We start from the raw sequence: 24,075 nt of genomic DNA, 5'->3' as shown, positions 1-24,075 counted from the left end.
TATTAAATTCTCTAAATATTCTTCAGGTTTTGGGTAAAATATTCTTGCCGTTAAATCTAGGCACTAGAACAAGCATACTTTGTGCAGCATCAGGCAAATATACAAATCAAGTAAGAAAAAACGTTTATGGAAACTTTTTGAAATCTTTGCCCAGCTCCAACCAAATTCTACTAGTCATATTTATTTTCAATCATGTCAATCCTGGTATAATACTTGCTTGAAAAGAGAAAGTAAAGAACAAACATGACGCTAAACATGATCAACAGCACTGCAAAATGGAGACACTTTCAATTCCAAAATCTGGATTGCAACCGTTCCCATTTAAAGTTTTAATTACAAAGCGCACGCTCCCTGCATCAAGCTATAAATATACAAATGCCAACAATAAAGCTAAAGCATAACTCTCATGAATAATATCCATCATTTGTGGAATGAAAAACATGCAGAAACTGGTTCTCAAAATCATTTTCTTTCCTCCTTATACCAAAAACATTTTACTTTTTGTATAATTTCACATTAAAGTTTCTAACCTTTCAGGAAAAGAAAATATACAAATACTAAAATAACCCAAGCATAATAGGACCCTTATGAAAAGAAGGGTTTATGGTTTTGGCTATTAATGACATATTGGTATTTGCATATCAGGATAAACATACTACCTGGCAAGCAATTCTAATCAAGAAATTCACGACTGTATCTGTATGCTGCTTGTCAATCGGCTTGGAAAGAAGTGCATCAGCCCCTGGCAAGGACTGGCTACGTCCAAATACCTGCATGTATACAAAACAGAAAAACCATAAACAACATTCAAGAAGGACAACAACAAGCTAAACAGATTTAAAATATTTTCTGAAATTATAACCATCAATTCAAGGAGTTCTGAGTTATGTGGAAAAAACAATTAGACTAAATTGCTTAGTCAGTGCAGGTTATCGTTTCAGAGTCTCTGAACAAAACCCATTTTTTTTTCTTACAGCACTTATTGCTCCTGTAGCTGTCCTGAATCGTTTTACTTCTTGGCCAGAATCCACAGACAATCCTCTTTTAACAGCAGATGAGGCAGAACTTGCTCCGTCTCCACTTGCACCTGAATCCATATCTGAATCTGGCTGAAATACCAGCAATGTGCATGTTAAAAAAAGCATTTAACTGTGTAACAGTTCAATCTTTACCAGTTTATTTAGACTTCCTACCTGCTGGTCTTTAATTCTTTGCAATTCCCATTTAATAACTACTTCAGCAAGATCCACAGCTAATTTTCTTTGCTCTATCGTAACACTGGGAGTGAAGCCCAGTCTCTGCATGGCACTAACCATATGCTGAACCAAGTGATGTCTCACTGGATAATAAACCTGAAAAGATGGTTTCACAGTCATGTTAGCCATTAACCAATAAAATTCTACACAAATCCTACAGAGTTAAAATAAAGCAAAATGGTAGAACAGTCTTTAATCCCAGAATTTGATAAATCTGTACCAAGTTCAAATTTTGCAATTCAGAAAAGTAACTGGTTCTTTGAAAATAAGATTTTGGCTACAATTTTCAGTAGCGACTACTGATTTCATGTACCCAAATGAAGACGTTCTTTTGAAGCTACGTGATTTTTCTCAAGGACCAATCATTCAATTTTTTTGCCAATCCTCTTAGAGAGCTACAACTCACATCTGAACCCAGGTATTTTTTCAAAAAACTTTGAGGAATCCAATCCTGAAAACTGACTTAAACACATATTAGCTAGCTGTCACTTTGGATCACATTTTAACACGCATCATATATTGACATTCTGCAGCATTCTCTCACTTGTCTAATGTTTCACAACATACATTACCTGGAGATAAAAGTTACTTAGTTAACCCCACAGAATATAGAAAGTCAAACAAACAACGATTACTGGAGAATGGAAAAGAATACGGTTCTGCACTTTTTTTAAACAACTCTTAAAGAACCTTCACAGCCTTGTTAAAGAGTGCTGCTAACGCGCATGCAATGAATGAATCTTGCAGACTTTGACCTAGCATTTGTGTTCTAATTTCAATCATGATAAAGCTTAATAAGTGGTTTGCTATTTAACAGTTGTTTTCAGTTTTAAATAAATATCTTTGCAGACAGCTGATGCCTCCCGAAGCTAAACCATATAAATCAGATTATGTTCTTTTCTAATCAGACTCCAGTTTACCCCCTTGAAAGCCGAGATACAGTGACTACCAGAATAATTGTTAGAAGTACCTTGAAATGTTGTACTATCAAGTGCAAAATATGTACTAGTTGGGGAACCGTATGACCCTCTTCCACAATGATTTTTCGTGTCCAGTGAGTCAGCATTTGATGTCCATCCTCCATTCGAGCAGGCACAGCTGGAGTCAGAATAGCCATCGCTTGCCTGACAATAGCTCGGGCCTCCATCGCATGAGCTTTTAGAAGACTGTGAAAAACCTAAACAGCAAGTTTCTCATCAACATCAATCTTACACATATTTACAAAAATAAAGCATTTATAAAGAAAGAGAAACTACAACATACATTTTTCTAAAAACCACTACTTTTTCCTACAATTTGTTAAATATATGATGATACTTCCTCCCTTACGTTCCCTTTTTCTCCCTCTCCGCTGTTCAAATTGAAGTTTCTCTTTGTTCCCCATATTCTGTCTCAACTGAAATATCTGTCTCTTAAATAAAGAAATATTACCAATTATTAATTCAACCAAAAGGACTTTTCATTGTCACATTTCCCCTCTCTGTTTTCACTTATCTTCAGGCTTCTTTCTGTACTCTCCAATCCCCAAACAAACTTGTATTAATATTTGGCTTGCTGCTTCTGTATTTGTTTGTTGCAGATGAACTTTCCTGTTACTTGTATACTAAGTATCAAAAACTACTGTGCACCCTCTACTCTGCATTTTAAAATAAAATAAAGTACGCTATACAACTAATCAGTATCCCCTAAATGTATGAATACAACCCCACAATCAATACCTGCAGAACTATCTTCTTATGTATGGCAAACTTCGCAATGATGTGTGCCAAGAGCAAATGTCCGCTGTATTTGCATGCTGGGTCCACACATGCCTTGGACAAGAGGCAAGGCCAAGCAAACGTCATTAGGCGTCGCAGTTTGCTGTTCCGGTTTTTGTTATTGTCATGAATGTGATGTGGAGCGTGCTCAACCAGCAGTGTGGCAAACTGCAAGAGATATATCCTGAGAGAATCCAGCATATCAGCCTGTTTTTCCGGATCAAGTACCTAGTCCCAGGATGACCAAAGAGGAGAGGAGGAAGGTGAGAAAAAACATAACAACACAAAAAACCTCAACTTTATTATCTATAAAAGCAGAGTCCTAGGTTTTTTCTTCTTGAGTCGCTTTTAGGAAGACTAATAACTACAACCGCATTTTTAATTCAGTTTAATACCCACAAAACAACCTCCTGAGTTGAGAACTTTTAAATAATGAGCACATATAGGAACTTCCAAAGTGCTAACCTATTAAAAAAAATAAAACAAAAAACCCTCATCTTCAACAACATCTATTTTATAACTGCTATATGGTTCAATTAAACCAAATTACAAAGACATCCATGTCCAGTCATGGTAAGCTTTGCTTACGAAAAAGACTAGAAATGGGCCTTATATGGCTGTAATCTCAAAGACAGACATTGAAGTCAAAGATATATCATAAACCAAAAACTGTAGTCCAATCCTACTGATGACTGATGGATGTCACAATAGTTTAAAGTTACGATGTGCTCTGATATAACTGATCACAGTATTTAGAAATAGCACAACTAATTCAAGTCAGGACTGAAAAGCCAAATGAGAGTAACAACCTTTTGCTTTAATTTTTAACACTTTAATGTTAACAGGGGTTGTTACCTTTGTTATAAAAACGCTAGTGATGCTTTCTGGATTATCTCCTTCTGGGTTTGGGGGTCCCAGCAGCTGTTCACCGTCTCCCTTTTCAAAACTGTACAAGAAAGCAGGATTCAGGATATGTTGCAGCACCTACAGAATATAAACAAAAACCAGTTATGGCAGCCAACATTCAAGTAATTTCACATTCAAACCTGCACGTTAGACACACTCACTGCATTACAAAAATAAGCTATAAATAAATCCTTAAGAAAGATATACAGATTTTTTCCCCTCTCTCCCCCCCTCTAAGGGCAAAGATTCTTCGAAAGTGTAAACCAAAGCAGTCTGCATTGAAAGCAAGATGAATTGCTGTCTCTGTTTATTATTGCTCTTCTTCAGGTATGATATTTTCACCTAAATGGCTCTGCCAATTATCAAACTCATTGACATTTAAGTAAGTGAGTTTTGTTGCCCTAGTTCCCAAGAAGAAAATTAAACCTAAATACCAGGCTTCTTTGATTTAATTGCTTTAGTTACCTTGGCTTTGAGCTCATCTCCAAAGTTTGGGTCATTGAAGTCTACAAACCGGAAAAACAAAGCTCGTTTTTGGGGTATACTGTAGTTTTTGGGGATCTCTTCTTCCATGTATTCCTTTAAGAAAGTCATATTGCAGAGAAATCGACCCGTAAAAGCCCGAAGCAACTGGAAGAGCAACTCTATATCACCATAATTCCTTCTGTAAAAACACATAAAATAAAAAGCTTCTGTGAAAAACTACCCAGCCAAGCTGGCAAAGAAACTAATCTTGGTTTTAAATGAGCAGAGAGCCAACAGCAGGCAGTACCAGCACGGGTTTAGAGCTAATGGCAGTATTATGAAATATATTAAACTTTCTCTTCAGTAACTGCAAACTCTTTTTAGTACTCCTGTATACCTTTACAGTATTTTCAAAATTTAAAAAAAAATGTACACAAGCTATAGGAAATAAATGTTTTTACATACTTGCAGTAATTCAGTAAGCAATATGCTAATAGCTTAGGTTCTTTCCAATTTGTCGCAGCCATATTCTCCTTACGATGTCTCTCCTGAAAAGCTTCACTCACCCATACACGCTTCAGTTGATTCACCAAGGAATGTTGATTTGCTAACCAACATTCATCATTCTTAACAATAATACTTATGATCTGTCAAGAGCAAAAAGAGACAAATGCACAGTCAACATACAACAGATCTGTCTGTAGAAATAGTAATATAAAAGCACTTCAAGGTCAACCAAAGGTTCTAAAATATTCCAAGAGTCTAATAAAAATTAGTTTAGAGCAATTTTTAAAAGAATTTCATTTTTTTCAAAAAAAAGTTTCAGTTGTCATGTTTTCTTCTTGTATCCCACTTGATTTTTAAAAAGTATAGGTCATTTGAGTCTCTTTTCCCTTCTTAGAGTAACTCTGACTACAAAACACTTTACATTTTTACAAGTGTTTTTCTACAAGGTGTAATACATACACACACACTTGAAAGCCTGTATGTAACAGGCCTGTGGCTAAAGAGATTTTAACTATCTAGCGCAGAGACAAACAAGAACAAACGAATACCTTGATAGCCTGAAACTGAAGATCGAGACGCATTGTAGTAGTACTTGGAGAACCAGGTCTAACAGCTGCTTGGGTACCAACAGGTAACAGCAGAGTGATAAATCGGTTCGGATTAGCTGCCAGTACATCTCGTAGAGGCTTGGCATCTTTATGTTTTAAGAAACTCTGAAGAAGGGAACGAAATAATTTTAATAACAACCTTTCAAAGCAAAAATACCAAAAGGTTATATCATCCTGTAGCTTTTATATTCCTCACTATACTTGCAGAGGTTATTTTTTCACATATATAAAAACAACCTCTACAACTTCAGTAATAATCCTACATGATCTGGAAAGATATAAAATCAACATCTTGGGGCAAACAAATACAAAACGGAGAATAGGCACCCTACAGTCAGGGTAAGACCATGATTAAGGGCTACAAGGTCATACAGGGAAAAAAAAAAATAGAAAAGACGAAAAACTTGTAGTTCATGAGATTTGTGAAGATGAGGGCTTCTTCCTGCTCCCCTCCCCACACAGCTTACCATAAACATTCTGCTCCACTGTGGATCATTCAGAGTGGCTTCCATCATGAACAGCTCCACAGTCTGGGATGGATGACGTGTCAAAAATTTTATCAGTGGTTCCCTGAATGGACTGCCAGCCTGAGAGATTCATAAAGCTTAAATTAAAAATGCAGAGAACAGAGTATTTTCTACTAATTTACTAGCACTCAGAAAAATACATTTGACTTGGCATTCACACAGATACAAAATGTTCAGAACTTCTATGATGAGAATTTATTGACAATTTCAAAACTTCACTTTTGAGAGTCTAAGATTCTCAAACACCTCCTAAAAAGACTTGAAAAGCATATTTATTTATGTCCCCACACCATGTTTAAAATATTATAATTATTATATACTAATGTTTAAGAATACTATAAAGCAAAAACATCAGCAATGTTAACTTCTACTTTTACCTCAATTAACATTGCTCGTTCTGTTTTCATAACAACTTCCAACAGAGGTTTAACCAAAGTCTGAGGAGCAGCTGGGATCAGATGGAATAAATTTATAATTGCTGAACAGATCTTCATTTCCTACAGGTAAAAAGAAACATGATTAAATCTATATTACCAGCTAAACATATAAAAACAGTACCATACACCCTACCTTTTTTTTTTCCCCTCTATATTAGGATGGCCAGCAACCAAATGCAAAGGGTTAACATATACAGCATCTACTTACCCTGATACATGGAGAAAACTGCCCTTGTGGAAGTCTGCCCTTCTCCCCCTTGTAATATCATGGCTTAATTTAAATTTCTTTGTCAGTACAGTGGTGTTTCACAGTTAAGAGCTAAACACTGTGTAACAATAACGGTGATGGGGGACTTACGGAGTGCTCACTGCACTACACCAAGTGGCTCCCGCATCAAAAAGCCAGACCTTCCCATACAAGTTCTCATTTGTACCCCCCAACCCCAGACTCAATATGAAGAAAAAGACAGACAGCTTTCTCACAGCACTGTTCAGTATATCTTGCAAACAGCTAGTTACTTCAAAGAAAAGTCAGCTCTGTTCTCCCATTAGATATTAAATCTTTCTGAATTCCAAAATAATTTAGTGGTTTTCTTTCACTGTGTAATTGAAATGGGGACTATATGTCAGTTAAGCAGGGTGTGGATCTTCTTCAGTAAGAAAAGGGAAAGGAAGAAACAAAACGAAACATCCACCCTCATCATCCCTCTAAAACCAATTTCTCCTGTGCAAAACAGTATTATCAAGTGCAGTGCATTCCTCAACTGAATTAAAACACCAAGTATTGGGCCCCACTCCTTTAACATGATCTGCCTAGACAGACCCCCACAAGACTGCTCTCATGGTTTGAAGTGCAGGACTGAGAACACATACAAAATTTTTTGAAAGCACTTATGCCTTCACAGAAAGGAAAAATCCTCTTCTTCCTAGTACAAACATGCTTAACATCCTCAACAGCAATGGTATCAAAACAGCTCTGCCACAGACGAACAGAAGACAATTCACAGCACTGCACTCAAAGGCACAATGCACTCTGCCCAAGACACAACAATAAAACTAACAAATCACAGTTTAAAGGAAAGAAAAAAAAATAAAAACAAACAAAAAGAACCACAACAACAAAGAACTTCCTGGTGCCTCCACTGAGTTTCTCACCTCTACCCCTTCCGTGGCAGGCTGAACCAAAACAGAATTCACAGCGTGAAAAGAAAAAGCCCACAAAAACATCAAATAAATGAACAAATCAGTACATGCTATTCTTCAGGTTGCAGTCAGAAACTGACTTCGGCAGGGTTATTTTCTCATCTCAAGCGGAAAGAATGGAGACAATGAGCATCTCCCATGCTCGGACTTGTTCTCCTAAGAATTAGGATGAAAAGCACCCTTTTTCCTGCTTGCACATTGTTTAGACATAGCTTCTCAAATATTTGTTACTGAACAAAGAGATGATTAAATCAGGGGAAACAACATTTTAACATCTTCAAAGACAAATTTATCCAGCAATCAATTATGAAACCACTTTCAATACTTGAACCACCAAGCTATAAAGTCCTTCTCATAGGCTGTAATGCAGAATTTCCACTGCGGTGCCACTGTTCATAAGAGACACAGTCAGAGGCAACCATCTATTCAAAACTTTTTTTTCAACTACTGGACATGACCTCAAAAAACATATCTTTCCTTGGGAAGGCAGAGAAGAGAGGAAGAAGGGAGCTAAATCAAAGATTTTGCTCATTGGGACAATGAATTAGATCTTAATCACTACATAATATAATATAATATAATTTGTTCATTTATCTAAACAGGCGAGTCAGTTCAGGAACACAGTAGGACTGTCATAAAATTACTTAAGTGAACTAAGAGCTTAGTTATTTGGCATCAATGTGGATCTTAACAATAGTTGTTAATTATTATGCAACATTTTTAACTGAGATGTCTGAAGTTTTTAGTTTATTTAGAATTGCCATTTACATATGAAAACTCATTCCATAGACTTTTGGACTGTTTCATTAAGAAGCCTTGCTGACTAGCCACTACCTGCACTACGCTGGAGAACTGTATGACCACACCAGCATCACCACCAAATGGCACCTTCATAATGTGCTGTTGCAAGAAGATGAGAACTCTTCAGGTCAAAAATTATTGTAACAGTGCTCTGTACCGTTTCAGCTAGCAAACATAAGGCTTTCCTGACCAATCCCATTCTCCACTGTGTGTTTACCATCTCCTACATCTAGCCACTCACTCAGTCTGAATGACAAAACCTATTTCAAAAGCACTCCCCAACATTGCTTTTAAGTGAATAGCTCAGATTTTTGAATCTCCTTATGGTCGAGAAGAAATCCAAGTAAGTGAAAGGCCAGCTACAGTCACTGTGACCACCAGTTTCACCATCCCAGTTTTTCCACATTGAGAAGGCACAGCAACAGCGCACTGTACGTATGGACGTCAGAACACAGACTGCCAGAGCAACCGTACATAGACCACACTGCCTGTGCCCTCCTTCAGTTTCCTAGAGCTTTTATTTTTAAGGAAACTTTAAAGTAACAAGTGGGGGGGAGAAAGGTAATATTTCGATCAACTTTGCAGTCATACAATTCTATTTGAAAATGTTTCCACAGACTTCCCTCCTCTCTCAAGATGTGACAATAGATTCCTTTTCGAGTGCCTGCTGTGCACCTCCCCCTCAACATAACAGGTTTTAAACCAACACTAAAAAAATTACAGGTGTAGGAGACTAAAGACACAACTACATAGAAAACATCAACAGAAGACATTAAAAGCAGAAGAATTAACAATTAAATGTGATTTAGGGACAACAAAAAACTGTTCCAGAGGTGCCACATTGTGGTTTGAAAGACTCTTGCTATGAAACAATCTGCAAGACATCTGTAATTACATTTGAGGAAAAGTGAATCCCAAAAGAAGCATATGAAGGCCTTAGAATTACTCTGACCTGAACAAAACACGTGTAACTGAAAAACGTATGGTTTTAAAGTTTAAACATAAGAAACAAATTCTACCTTATTAGAGAACATCTAGGTCAAATACAAAGCAATGACTAAATTCAGATTTTAAAGCCCTCTTTGCAATGACAGGAAAAAGCAATAAAAAGCCATTAAGCCATTTCCACATTTAAAAGGGAAATAAAAAGCCAATCTAATTTCATTCTAATTGGGAAAACAAAGAAATTAATAAAATTGCTCCCAGTTTTTTCCTAGTTGCAACAATAAATTTCAACACTTAATGTAAGTTATTAACAAAATCTTAATAGAACACTGGGACTTCTGGTAACCTACAGGAAACACCACTGAAGCGGGAAATCCCTTCAGTGCCATATTGCTAAGAGCAGAGTGCTGTTGTTACGTTGCGCAATTTTCCATTTATAAGAAAACTGCTCAGCTTCCCATAGTTCAACACTGAGGTCATTAGTTTGGGTGGGAGAAAGAATCTAAATACTGGACTTGTTTTTCAGAAATTACATTCAAAATGAACTGACATTATGTTATTATTCTGTGTAATTTTCAAAATACTATGCTATGAACATCAAACACATTAGTGAAAAAAGAGGGATTATACTGCTGTGCTCATCAGCCATTCCAATAAAGAACAGATTTCTAAGCAGAAAATCCTGAGGAAAAAGAATAAAAATCAATGAGCTGTTCCCACACCAACCTGTAAAGAACAGGCTTTAAAGTAACCGTTGTCAGCAGATAAGAAGCTCTTCTTACTAAGATTTGTAACAAATATTCAATATACATATAATTTCATTAGCTTGTAAAAAACCAGTATGTAATCAGTTATGGCAACATTTAAAACTGAATGAATTCTGTAACTCCAAAACATTCATACTATTTATTGTCTTCCCACAGAAAAGCATTCATTAACTTACATTTCCATCACTCCGTTGTCCACCTTTGTGTGTAATAACTACAACTTCCATCCATTTACGCAGGTGTTGCTAGAAGGAGAGGATAATTAGTTTATTATTCTTCTAATTATACTGTTCCATTTTAGCAAGCGACAGCATATGCTATAAGAAAAGGAGGATCACAAAATCATAGAAGAATCATAATCAAGTTGGAACCTTGAAAGGCTTGAGAGGTGGGCCCGTGCAAACCTAATGAGGTTCAACATGGCCAAGTGCAAGGTCCTGCACCAGGGTCGGAGCAACCCCAAGCACAAACACTGGCTGGGAGGAGAATGGATTGAGAGCTGCCCTGAAGAGAAGCAGCTTAACAACCCACTAATGTGTAGCTGCAGCCCAGAAAGCCTATGATTCTACGACAGAATGGTTTGAGTTGGAAGGGACTTTAAAGATCATTGAGTTCCAACCCCTGTGCCATAGGCAGGGGCATCTTCCACTAGATCAGGTTGCTCAAAGCCTCATCCAACCTGGCACCTGGTTTAGTAGCTCCTTAGAAATTAACTCAAAATGTTTAAAGATTTTTTTGTTCTATTAATTGTGAAACAAAAACCTTTTACTTCCAATAAATACACTGTGTCACTACCAAATTGTTCTTTGACTTTTCAACAATACAAATATTAGCTAAAAGAAAACTACCTCTGGAAGAGCTGAAGAAAACTCAGCTGGGCTTACCATCATCTGATCACAGAATTTATCATTAAAGGAGTTTGGAAAAAGTCTAGTGACAGATGTCAGGCGATTCACGACATTCAGTGTCAGACTTCGATAGTCTCCCAACATCATAAGCAACGGTCTCATGTGTGTATGAATTTGATCAACTTCTATGGTAGCTCCTTCCAAGAACTGCAAGAGAGTACAGGATTAAGACACAGATGGAAAGGGGGGTGACCTTTCTGCAAGCATCTTTCTTAAAATAAATTTTGCTGACTTGATTTTTCTTCTTTTATTTTGTACTTTCAGAATGCAACAGCTCAAACAATATTTATTGCTGGAAATATATATAGTGACAAGATGGATTTGGGAAGCACTTAAGTGTTTCTTACACACAGCAGGATATTCTATAAAATAATCAAATATGAGACCTTAATTACAGATGGATTAAAAAACTGCCATACCTACAAATTAAATACATGGCTATGGACAAAATACATAGACACTGCTTTATTAAGAATTGCCTGTGAATCTTGCTGAGGGCAACAGATCAAATCTGTGTTACAATGTGCATGCATCCTGAGTAATGTAAAAGGTCAAGAGAACCTGTCTGCAAGCAGCCAGAGAGAGTAGTTCCTTTCACAACCAAACATCCTGTGGGCATGATTTCATCACAAGAAAAAACGATCAGAAAATCATACCAAATCCATAAGTCAGAACAACCCTTATCTACTCCCTCTTACCTCTCAGCAAGCCATAAACAACAAGCACATTCTCTTTCACGACCAGAGTGATGGGAAAAGACAACATCTGACCTCTCATCAGTCAATGGCCTCAACAAATGTAAACCCTCAGTATTACTATAGTTACATTCCCAGCTACACAGCAGCCAATCTACACATCAATACAGAAAGGCTATAAATATTTTTATTAGCATTCTCTATGTTTAGAAGAATGATATTAACATCTTGCTGAATCAGGAATAGGCATATCTACTGGGCAACAAATCACAATGACAGAGTATACTTTTCCCTATCCTTCCAGGTTTTCTACACTATGACCTAGCATCCCCAGAACAGACAGGGTAGTGTAGCACCATGTAAGGACATTAATTCTGACCTTAAGCAGTACAGCCACAGTCGTGTTCCTTAAGGTAACTGCCATACCGTCAAGCAGAGTCTAAAATTGTTGTATTGCTTACTTTTCCAAAACTAACTATGGTGTGTCTACCACTTCTTTTAGGAACAAAGAAGAAACATGAGAAAAGCTTTTACAATAAAACCAGGCATGCACAGTTGTGAAACTGCAGGGAAGGACTGACACTGTTTATTTAGAAAAGAAGATACATTTACAAAGACCAGGCAAACAAAGACTGAAAGAGCGGACAGATAGAAAGACTACCATGGCCCTTGTCCAAGAGCATATAATGCTTAATTTCAACCAGAAGATATTTTTATGGTTAAGTTCAAACTCCCAAAAAACCCAACATCTGACAGAAACTTAAATATACTGGTGTCACTAACAGAGACTTAACAGAGCAGCCATTATTTCCTGTAGAGCACTTTCCCAAGAAGTTTCAAACAAGGAAGTAAAGCAGAGAGAACAATGGCCTCAAAAGCAACATTGTTTTAATACACTAACCTTTCTCATGCATGCTTCTCCTGCCTCCTGCAGTTCATTATTTGTTGAATTAAGTGCCTTGAAAAGTGCAGCAATGATTTTCTCTCTTGACTGAGGCAAGTAATTGCAGGCAGCTAGAGCATCTGCAAATATCAAAGTAAATTTGTTCTCTTTGTTAACTCAGTTTCAAAAAGGATGGAAAAAGCCTAATTCTACATTTCTTCTCTTTAAGTTTCTTTTATTTCATCTTAAATTACGGACAGCTAAAGCATAGCATGCTTTGCCAAAAGCAACAGGCATCCTAAAGTAGTAAAAGAATGCAAATACTGTTAACAGTGTTCTAAAGTTTTCCTAATGCTATATAACTTAATTAGTCTAACAATATTTTGGGTTCATTGCAGAAACTAAATTCTGGTCATTAAGAAAGTGGCAATGCTCTCCCATTATTCTCCATTAAACTATGACCTCTAGAGAGCAGTCATCAGTCTTCAAGCATTCAAGCTTTCTGCTGATCTTGGGAAGAAGACTTGTGAGCCCATTGCTCACAAGGACACTTATCTACATCAAATTTTGGTTAGGAATTTTTACTTACTTAAGGCTGCAATCCGAAGAGGTACAAGTGATGGAAGACTTTTGTAGCAAGGTAGTTTCATTAAGGCAGCATCCTCAGCCTCACACAAATTCAGTAACTAGGAAAAATAAACAATCATTTTAGCATAGCATTGTGAATCACATTTGAAACAGTATTATCAGTTATCTTTTGAGTCTTGTTACCTCAAAGAGACAACTTTATGCAAACACGCTAATCAACCTCCAAACTTCAACAACAGGCAAAAATTCTACTCAAAATTAGGGTGCAAGTTCCTATGAAAAGCAGGGGTTAGCCAGAAGCAAGAGAGTTCATTAGCATGGCCACCAGAAAAAAGGCAGGCAAAAGTCATTTTGCATTTTGTTGGCCGATAGTTAGCTGGTCTATTTGCAAACAGGCTGCTAATATGATAAAAGAATAGGTCCACAGAAAAGGTTGCCTCCTGAATGGCAGTAATAGTACTGAAAATATTGAGAAAAGGAGTAAAAGAGAAGAATAAGATTAATACGGAAAAAAAGTGCTGAAAATGTCTTCAGTAATTCTAATGGTCATAGGTCACTGCCCACAGGCATGATTCTTTCCTACAGAGCTCTCCTCTTTGCAGACAAGAATTTTCGATGCACATATATGTTTTTTTGTTAGAAAACACTGAACAGGCTGAAACAAAGCTATGCAAATTAACAACGTCCAGGTTGCACCTATATCCAAGAATGCACTTGTTATACACACTAGTTTTATATCTGATTTTACTCAAACTGTTAGGGACTCAAAAACCTTAACAAGCAATATTTATGTTTTGACAGTACAAGAATTTAATTAATAGGTATCCTGTGCATAAAATAAGAGCTAAATATGGAAGTTAGGGCCACTAGACTAGGAGTATAACACCAACGTTCATTTAATGTATTTCACACACATTAGAATATTCTGCTTAGCTCAGAACTGTTACATCGTCAGTGAAGGCACACCTCAGTTCACGTTTCAAAAGATAAATTCTTACACTTCAGTGAAAGTTTAAAAAGTACAGAGAAAATATGTATTTTTAACAATGAAAGTTCTAACACCATCACTACTTAAGTATCTACATTCAAATACAAGGACATAAAAATGAAAGTTACCTCTGTGTAGAAAACCTTGTGTTCTACAACATTTAGATCCATCGTAAACAGTCGGGGCTGCAGGGTTGTGCAAAATGTATTTCCCTCCATCAGGCCAATCTGGGCATTTGCAGGTTGATGCCTAAGTAAATGCTTTTTAGGAGGAACCATGTCTTGGAGAACCTGCACAATGTGTTTTGGATTACTGAATTAGCATCCTATTCAAATGACCCTGCAGACCTAGCCACTAAGGCGACATCAGCAGTCGTGGCGGCATGTTTCTATCCACCTGCTACTGTGGCTCCATAGGTACCTCTAAAAAATCACTCAGCAAGTAGAAAAGTATTTCTTTGAACTAATTTAATTTACAGTCAGTTAGAGAAACAACTCAGTATCTGCAACTACTACATATTCTCCTGAGCAGATCTGATATTTAGTAACTTCACATAACATTATAAACAACAAAAAAATTCATAGACTTGAGCATTTAAAATATTCAAGGCAAGAAACAAGAATACTTTAAGCTCCTAAAACATCAGAAAAACAAAAACATTCGTGTATGTTTTTTCCATTACAGCAAGTTCTCACTCTCCTCCATAAACACCTAAGATATCGATCAGGGGGCTTCTCTGTATGTTCCCAAACTACAATAACGACATCTGTAGTCTCACGTGTTGTGGTGGCCCTTAGGGCTTATGTATGTTAATACTTGTCTTCCAAGAGAATGAATGCTATTAGCTTTACAGAGTATCTAGCAAAAAGTTATTTCAACCAGCTTTGATCTTCATAGTCTCTTTCTGGACAGGGAAAGGCATAGAAATATGCCTCATTTTTAGAGAATAACACAAAACTGAAGTTCAAAATGCAATATCTACCTGGCCTAGCCTATATCTGATTGGTGGTAGGCAATAATCAGTTGGCAGCCCATAATTTCAGGAAGTAAATCAACCTGAAGACACCATAAATACCAGCTAAGTAGAATGGCACAGCTTGTGTGAATCTCTACAGTACTCCAACCACAGGGTATTTCAGGACAATGAAACCTAGCACACGACAAACATATGCTATCATAGTACTAAGAACTTAATTCACTCATGTCGGAAAATGTACTCAGGAAAGCATTTTGCAATTCCAAACTGGTAAACAACTTTAAACTTGCTTGGACTTTCACTAATTATTTCTGCTTACCTCTTTATGTGGCTCCATAATCACCGTGACACTTTTTCCAGTGACCTGTGCGAGCACCTGCAAGGAATGCATGGCCTGCTTCCTCACAGTAGAGTTTGGAGAGGTTACTTCTCGAACGAGGTCATGTGTGACATGATGGAAAGACTTTTCCTGTGCTGCTAGGATTTCTTCTGTTTTTTCTTCATCTTTTAAAGGAGTTGCACATCTAATCAAAAGCTGCTCCAATGTGGTCTTTGCCATAGCAACTGCTCCATTGGAAACCTAAAATATCACAGATTATTTTTATTTAATAAGTACAAAAACACAGATCACAAATCTACACACTACTTGTCAAAGAACTTAGTATTCAGTTTTGATGAATACTCTGCAAACAGCTAACAGCATATAAAGCTTAAACAGAACTCATATCCAACTAGGCTTCCCACCCATCATTCCAAAACTGTGAGCTGCAATGCAACACAATTTTATAAACAAAGTCAAGCGCTGGAACCCTTAGCAATGCTGTCACCATACGATTCACAACTGAGAAAAGGCCAAGCATCTGATTCTCTCGGTATCTATAACTACATACCACTTTTTGATAAGATGAACACCTTTCAGACTGAACACAGAAAGAAGAAAAGCCAGTGTTTTTCATGCAAGTGACAGTGAATCTAGTGTTCTTTCCCTGATCTGAATGCGACCTGCACATTTCTACCCTGAAAGAAGTGTAATTCCAACAACTTTGGCAAAGTTATGGGGAAAAAAACAGACCTCATCCTAACTTCAGGTCTTGGTTTAAGTTAAAATGACTAGAATTCACTCTTAACTATCTCAGATATGACATGTTCTGAAGTTAAGCAAAATCAAGATTAGCAAGAGTTCAATCTGTGTGAATTTAACACCAAAAGTTTGTTTCTCCCCTACTATTTGATGTAGTTCATTCATTAAATACCTCTCCAGTTAGATCCATCATAACAAAGAGAAGTGCCTTCAAGAAAGTCTGCTGGTTCTGAAGGACCCAAATCAGTGGCAGTCGTTCCATAAGAAATTTAATTGACACAACACCTCCCAGTTTAGCATACCAAGCTTGTTCGTAACAGCAAGCACATAAACGCTCCACAATGTACGAAAATAAGGGAAGCTGACAAGCCTGGAAACAAAGAAATGCGTCAGTTTGCTTTTTCAGCTCACGGGTAGCCTCCAAAATTTTAGAAGCAAAATTACATCTAGATCATTTAAATACATTAAAAATATATATACACATATTACCCTTTCCTTTGAACCCAAGATAATGCTTGCAACATCAAATATCACTGCCAGTGCCACTTCTCCTATTTTGCAGAGTTCCTTCTCCTCATACGCCATGCAGATTGCTATGGCATCAATAAGCACCAAGGGATCCATGCCTTTCGACCCATTCTCTTCACTATGAAACATGGCTGTGCTGGGCTGGCTTCCAACCTGATAGCACTGCAGCAAAAAAGGACCTGAAATTTGTATTGGGGAAGAAAAGAGAGAGGAAAAAAAAAGATAAAACAATGGATATTTCAATATGAATAGTCTTTCAATTAGATTTTACTACTCCTCTGACTAGATGATGGCAAAACCGGTAAGCACTGTGTCTATTTGCATACAAATGGATTGTAAGGCATTCTTCACTCTTACAAGAAAAAAAGATTACATCTACTTGAATATTTTCTTCTAGGCACTAGACTATGCACTGTAAGAAGATTTAATTAAAATGAAGAATCATAAAAATTCAAGTTACATTAGTGTGACAATGAAGAGTGATATGTTTATAGCATGCTTTTCTCAAATTACTTGTCATACTGTCCAATTCCAAAGTTGTCTTCACTAGATAAAAGACACTTCAGTGCTCTAACTTAGTTCCTCTGGTGGTCCTTCAAAACCACAAGTGGAAACAACCCAATTAAAAACCATCCACAAAAATAACTGTATATATCAAGTTACAAAAATGCTCTGGAAATATAAACTGTTCCAGACTGTAATTATTTCATCGGCTGTAGCATTTTGAAAGTATTATTAGGTGACTGATTGTTTTTTTAAAAACTTGCTTAATAATTTTTCACTGCTCAAAAGAACCAAAACGTCATTCAGCCATCAAACAAAAACCAACATATCTACCCAGAAGCAACTGCAATATCATCACTTTCTTAAAACAAATTACTATTAAAAAAGTATAAATTTCTCCGCGACTGTCACGACAGTCCACACGATCTCTGTTCCTCTTACCACACTGCTGAGCGACCGCCACCATTGTGTAATGGCGGATCAAGCTGGCTACAAACGGCAGAGCACTGGGTCTCAGATCTTTGATGACTGCTGACATGAATGCCCCTGTCAATGCCTGTTCAAATGTTTTACGGGCTGGAGTATCCTGAGCTTTGTAGCGATGCGAAATAATCACACTGGGTATGGACTTCTCAGTAAAGCTGAAAGACAAAATCAAGTTCATTATAATCCTAAACTGCAGCGCTGGCAGCTCAATCATGAGCATTGTCAAGTACTTGATTTAAAGTTTGCTCTCAATATCTGCCTCCCATTTTCCCCTCATTTTGATTGAGCTAGACCAGTTCACTCAGTCCGCATTAATTTTGTCAACCACTGGTCTCCAACATGATGGACAGCTCAATTTCATCAGAAACACTTAACACCAGTGGTTCAGAAGAAGCCACATGTATTACAAATAACAGGTATATAGGCATCACAGCAACTCAATTACAGAATGTCATTTTCAACATTTTGACATTTTCCCCTTTTTTAAAATGACATTTAATTTTAATCTTGAAAGATTTAAACATTATTTATCAAATCATTGCCCAACAAAACCTGTTCATTGCAACGCTATATTTATGTCAAGTCTAACAAGTCCAAATTACAAAAGCTACTATACTCTTTAGCTACATTTACTACACTGCAAGAGTTGAAGTCAGCACAGACTTTGTAGGCAAAGATGTCAAAGTTGTCTAAAAGCAATAAACTCATTAAGTATCAATGACTAAAATTGTAAAAGACATAAAAAAAATTCAATAAAACGCCCCCACACTAAGACAAACATAGGTTACGTGTGGGACTATGCCATAGTTTGGTCACTAAATGAAACTGAATTTCGCATCTTTCACTTGAGTAAAAAGTTAGATGTATATAGAAAATATCACAATCTAAATTAAACTTTAAAATGCAATTAAGCCCCAGAATATTCCAATATTAGATACATTAAATCACCATTCATTTTAAAAAAAAATGCCTGATCATATGTAACATTATACATTGGACTGTGATTAGGGGAAAAAAATTAAAGTATGAGACATTAACAAGCCATTGGCATTCAATCACATGCTGACAAAATTCCTCTTACTGTAAAGTCCTGCATTGATTTAAAAGGAAGCACAATAAACCAGCTAAGTAAAAATCCCATGAAGAATACATTGCCTAGACTAACCGTTGTCTCTAAATTAGGTTGTTCTAAAGACACTATAAATTTTACATACACATTTATGTTTAAAGAATTGTCATACTTGGGATGTGCAAGAAGTTGGTATAATGCATGTTTATTATCATCCAGGCTCATCATAGCTACTAAGAAACACTTGATCACTTCCCACGCTTGCCTGCGATAATACGGTTCTGTGTTAGCACTCTTCAAACAGTCCAGAGCAGTCTCAATCGCCTATAATGAAAAAAGATAGATGGTAACCAAACACTTCTTGTTCTCAATATTTACAATAAGGGGATTAATCAAGGGAATAGTATCTTTAATACATATTAAAAGCAACTTTAAAAGTATGTACAATTTGGACTGCCTAGGATAAGAAATGCAGAGCACAGAGCTCTGAGAGAGCAGACTTGAAACTATTATGGTATTTGCTGTGCTTTTAGAAACGTGAAGTTTCATGGCAGATACACTTACTTCCACAGTCAGAAAGCATTTGAAGATCATTCCATATTGTTAACCAACATGTTACATGTGTGAATACTTTGGAAAACTTGGTTTGAATTAAACACGAAAACGTCAGCAATTCCAGTATATTCAACTCATCAGTTTCAGGAGAGAGAAGAAATCAGTAAAGCTATCTGCATTTTAAGAACCATTTTTACAAGCTATTTTTAAGCCTGTTGGCTATATATGGAGCCAAAGAGAGACAGCTGCCTTATAAAGAAAACTGTTTACTACATTCAGATCATACCCACTTATGAAAATGTAATCGAAAAGCTAACGTATGAAAACTCCACAGGCCAAATTAACTCAGAATCTAGCTTCACTCTCAGATCCCAAGATACAGGCACAGATTAGATTGCTGTAACTACTGAGAATTTAGCATTTGTGATACACTGAGATTGTCAGATGAAAGCCACTTGGCAAGTATAAAGTGGTTCTGCAACTATAAGAAGTACTACACCCAATCTAGAGACAACAAAACCAAATCATTGGTGTCATTAGAATAATCACCACTAAGGAACTTCTACAATAAATTTCAGTACACTTCAAAAAGAAAACACGGAGTTTTTAGAGTAGATTTCCGCTCCTAATCTAAGCGGCACACCAAAAGTTAGGAAAGGGCAAAAAATGCAGAGAAAGCATTTACTTGGCCAGTTTAGCTTCTTATCCCATCACTTTGTAAAAGCAAAACAGCATCTTTAAATCTATTATTTTGGGGGTGACACATAAACAGTTTAAAGGGAAAATAAAGAAAGAACAGGCCGGCAAGCTTCTGCTAATTTTGCATGTCCAAATGAAGCAAGAAGCTAGTGTAAGTTTACCTGCCTCATATGGAGGCTCTCAACGGGTCACTACATAGTAAAAAAATAAAAAAAGCTCTTCTGAAACAACTTTTTGTACTTTACCTGCCAAGTCTGGCAACTCAAAAATTACTTGAAACAAAAATAAACAAATAAAAGAAAACATAAGTGGGTTTAGATTCTCTTTCTTCATTACAATATAAATTAATTAGAAATCTTTCTCTATCTGGAGGGATATAAAAAAAAATCAGTTATGCATGAGAGGTTTTTTTTAAGATCTGATTTTGTTTCTTATTATCCTACTCTGATTTGATTGGTAACAAGTTAGTTTCCTTTCCCAAAGCAAGCCTGTTTTGCCCATGACCATAACTGGTGAGTGATCCTTCCCTATCCTTGTCTCAACCCATGAGGTTTTATCTGGTTTTTTCCCCCATTTCTCCTCCCTATCCCACCAGGAAGGGGCAGGTGGGAGAAGTTAGCAAGCAACTGTGTGGTGCTGCTTTGCCAGCTGGGCCCAAACCATGACACCAGCACAGAAAGCAACTTAAGGGCTTACCTTTTCCATTGGGAGCTGAATGGATGCTTTACAGTCTGAAAATTCAATTGTAATACTGGGTCCTTGGATTTCTGTGACTACATATTGTAGTTTCTGTGATTCCTTTAACATCTTCCTGTTACTTCCACCAAATTTACCAAGTACCCGATAAGCCACGTGAGAAATGCTATCTGCAGGATTGCGCAGCGTACGCCACAAAGCCTGTAGGTAATTTTAAATGTGACGTGGTCAGATCAGTCTCACTTCAAAATTTTTCAAGTTATAATGTGAAAAAAAATGTCAAAAGTGAAAACATTCTTGTATCTGGGCAATTGATCCTGCATAACTTAGAGAATACTTACCTAGATTGAATAAAAGCAGTTGCAATTCACAACCATCCAAGTGCTTTGTAACAAGGCTGTCCTAAGTGCAGTTTTAGATTAAAGTGATCAGCTACAAGATCTTTGCTGGACTGAAATGTAATTTCATGTTTACGGCTAATAGTACAAAAACAATATTATCAATTTAAAAAAAAAAAATAGCAGGCCAGTTAAGGCTGAAGTTAATTAATCTCAAAGAGCTAGTTTTGAAATACAAAAAGCAAATAAAGTAAATACTATATTTAAAGGATGAACTATACACAAGCACTGTATTAGGGGGTCACATTTAAACCATTGTTCTGAATTTCAGCCACATCATCTTCACTGTATATATAAGACTTCATATAGCTGTCAACCATGATGTGCTGAAGGCAATTAGCTTTTCTTGTTTTGTTTTTAAAACATTAACAAATATTAATGATTTTCTGTACCAACTCATCTTAAATGTAGTCATATTCTTGCTATTGAGTCACAAGTCTTCACTTTAACCCCTTAATAGGGGGTACAGAAGAAATAACTGATTCACTTGTAAATTTTTCAGAGCTTTTGATTTAACAGCACAACACCAACTTTTCTCATGACAGACTTCTTAAGTTTTTATAACCAAAGGTTCACACAAATTTCTAATAATATTTAGCAAATCAATGACCTCTTGTGGTCTAACAGGAAACAACACGTTTACCTGCATTAGCTCAGCTCGAACCGGCTGAATGTGATCATACAGGAAATCTGGCTGCAAGTTATCCACGCACAACTCCAGAGTCCTTAAGCCTTGGCTAACCAGCGTCTGAGATCCATTGAGAGCTGACACCAAAGGATCCATCAGCATTGGCAGATAAGGCAGTAATGAGCTCAAACGAACTGGCACAGTGAGGCAGAGCTCTACAAACAAGTCTTTCATGTGTTGTTTATGAAGGCCACTTTGCAACATATTAAGTCCTGAAAATCATTGAAAAGTTATACACCCAAAGGAAAAAGACAGTCCACAGTTTACTGTTAAAAATTCCATTTCCTAAATACAGAATAACCCGACATTCTCAAATTCTGTAAAGCATGTATCTCTGTAAATAACGTATTTACAAAACAAAATACCATTTATAATTATAACTTACATCTAAGGATTTTATGCAGTTAATGCTTTTGTAGGTACATGCATACACAAAAAAAAGAATATCTACATATATTCTAAAATTTAATATTAAACTCAATAAAGTAGTATTTTAATACAGCAGATGAAAACCAGAAAAAGATAATTTGACTCAAATCTCAGCCGTCCACTTCTACACTGACATGTATTTTACAGAATGATTTATAGATAACATACATATTTGCTAATTACAATAAAAATTGCCCCTACAGCTGCAGATGGGAACCACAGGATTTCACATTCCTGGAATTGTTCCAGTTAGCTTGTCCTTAGGTTTAAGTAGTTCTCCACATTTTCTTGCTCATCCTCAGTATCTCTGGAACACAGTCCTTGCAAGCACAAATGCTCAGTTAATCAAACTGACTCTTATATCCAACTTATTTTTGACAGCTGACACTACTCGCATTTATGTTTATCATCCACTTGCCAGTACACACCATGCCCTCAACTGCAGAACAACCAGAGCTTCTCTGTTACGTTCTTCCCATAAAGCCAGTGATGGCGGGCAGCACTGCTTCTCCTACTACTCTTATCCCTCAACGCTCCCTTTATGCTAACAAAGTTACCCATTGCAAAAAATGAATGGAAGAAACAAACAAAAAAAACCCCAACAGCCCCACAACGGAAAGCAAAAAAGTAGGCAGCAGAAATTGTGAAGCAGCCAAAAATCTGGAGCCTGAAGCAGCTGACAGTAAATGAAAATACGCCACATTCAAGATATTTAATCAACTACTAAGCTCAAAATCAGAAGCTATTTATCAGGGTTAGGGCTTTAGTTCTGGGTTTTTAATTACATAACACAACCGTATTACTACCATTTACATAAAAAGATCAGAAACTGGGGTGGGGAAAGAAGGTATTATTCTACCTTGCAGTAAGTTTGGTAACAGCGGCAAGAATTCCTGATATAACAGATCATGACTGCCTCCTCCGATAGATCTGAACAGCGCTCTGAGCAGCAGGAAGTAGTTATAGGGCTCTTTGGCAGTCTGTGCAAGTTCCATAGAGCTGTTCACAATCTTGTGCAAATGTGGCTATAAAAAAAAATAAAGCCTGAAGATTAAATATCAATTTTATCACCATAATACTGCACAAGAGTTTAGCATGCGAAAAGTTTTTCAGATCAAAAACCATCAGCTATTCCAAGTACTCTGATGCCATCCTAACTTTATTCCACTGTTGAAGAATTGTTAAAAAGTAAATCTGTATTTGAACAGTATCAAGAACACAGAACATTCTTTAATTAATTAAAACCTGCTTTCATATTAGCCAAAGGATCAAGTCTGCTTGCTACTCCAAGTAGTAACTATATTAAAACAAAAAACCTTCTGCAAATCTGGCACAATGAAAAATATCTGCTCCACAGAACCCAGGATGTGTAGCAGAAATCAGAAGTGTCAGAATGACAAGACGTTTCTCAACATTAGTTTACTTCTCATCTAACTTCATCACTAATTCTTAATTTTTGTGAATGCTAAAATTTCACTTTGAAAGCAAACTTTTACAAGTAAAAAAAAAAGCAGTTACAGAACTGGTAGCTTTTTAGAGCAGAGGACATTAACAGTTTGCAGGAATCACTAAAAACAGTTCATAAATACTAGGATTCTCACAGATCATAGACAGTGACACAATTCTGGATTTTATTAACATCTACAAGCTTTCTACATTGCTACGCAAATGCTGCAAAGAGCCTTCATCATTCAATTAAATTGTCTATCCAAGGCCCATGTCATC

At 36.6% G+C, this 24,075-nt stretch overlaps 1 protein-coding gene across 1 annotated transcript in view; it reads right to left on the bottom strand.

Moving 5' to 3' along the window:
• TRRAP (transformation/transcription domain-associated protein) overlaps positions 1 to 24,075 on the bottom strand; it is a gene marked incomplete at its 3' end in the record, with an annotated part of 43,696 nt that overhangs the window by 3,389 nt on the left and 16,232 nt on the right. Inside the window, exons 18-42 of the mRNA XM_010075121.1 lie at positions 23,210 to 23,375; positions 21,877 to 22,133; positions 20,836 to 21,036; positions 19,058 to 19,209; positions 17,772 to 17,971; positions 16,788 to 17,005; positions 16,471 to 16,668; positions 15,537 to 15,797; positions 14,370 to 14,531; positions 13,255 to 13,351; positions 12,684 to 12,805; positions 11,064 to 11,234; positions 10,356 to 10,424; positions 7,619 to 7,639; positions 6,404 to 6,523; positions 5,967 to 6,086; positions 5,440 to 5,604; positions 4,850 to 5,031; positions 4,385 to 4,583; positions 3,869 to 3,997; positions 2,975 to 3,241; positions 2,227 to 2,433; positions 1,194 to 1,352; positions 975 to 1,109; positions 660 to 770 (exon numbers count right to left, since the gene is read on the bottom strand). Of these exons, the coding sequence (XP_010073423.1) occupies positions 660 to 770; positions 975 to 1,109; positions 1,194 to 1,352; positions 2,227 to 2,433; positions 2,975 to 3,241; positions 3,869 to 3,997; positions 4,385 to 4,583; positions 4,850 to 5,031; positions 5,440 to 5,604; positions 5,967 to 6,086; positions 6,404 to 6,523; positions 7,619 to 7,639; positions 10,356 to 10,424; positions 11,064 to 11,234; positions 12,684 to 12,805; positions 13,255 to 13,351; positions 14,370 to 14,531; positions 15,537 to 15,797; positions 16,471 to 16,668; positions 16,788 to 17,005; positions 17,772 to 17,971; positions 19,058 to 19,209; positions 20,836 to 21,036; positions 21,877 to 22,133; positions 23,210 to 23,375 (4,089 nt within the window). The remainder of the gene's footprint in view (positions 1 to 659; positions 771 to 974; positions 1,110 to 1,193; positions 1,353 to 2,226; positions 2,434 to 2,974; positions 3,242 to 3,868; positions 3,998 to 4,384; positions 4,584 to 4,849; positions 5,032 to 5,439; positions 5,605 to 5,966; positions 6,087 to 6,403; positions 6,524 to 7,618; positions 7,640 to 10,355; positions 10,425 to 11,063; positions 11,235 to 12,683; positions 12,806 to 13,254; positions 13,352 to 14,369; positions 14,532 to 15,536; positions 15,798 to 16,470; positions 16,669 to 16,787; positions 17,006 to 17,771; positions 17,972 to 19,057; positions 19,210 to 20,835; positions 21,037 to 21,876; positions 22,134 to 23,209; positions 23,376 to 24,075) is intronic.

Source organism: Pterocles gutturalis, unplaced genomic scaffold (genome assembly GCF_000699245.1).
Source record: "Pterocles gutturalis isolate BGI_N339 unplaced genomic scaffold, ASM69924v1 scaffold9057, whole genome shotgun sequence".
Classification (NCBI taxonomy): domain Eukaryota; kingdom Metazoa; phylum Chordata; class Aves; order Pterocliformes; family Pteroclidae; genus Pterocles; species Pterocles gutturalis.
This window is presented reverse-complemented; position numbering and strand designations above follow the sequence as displayed.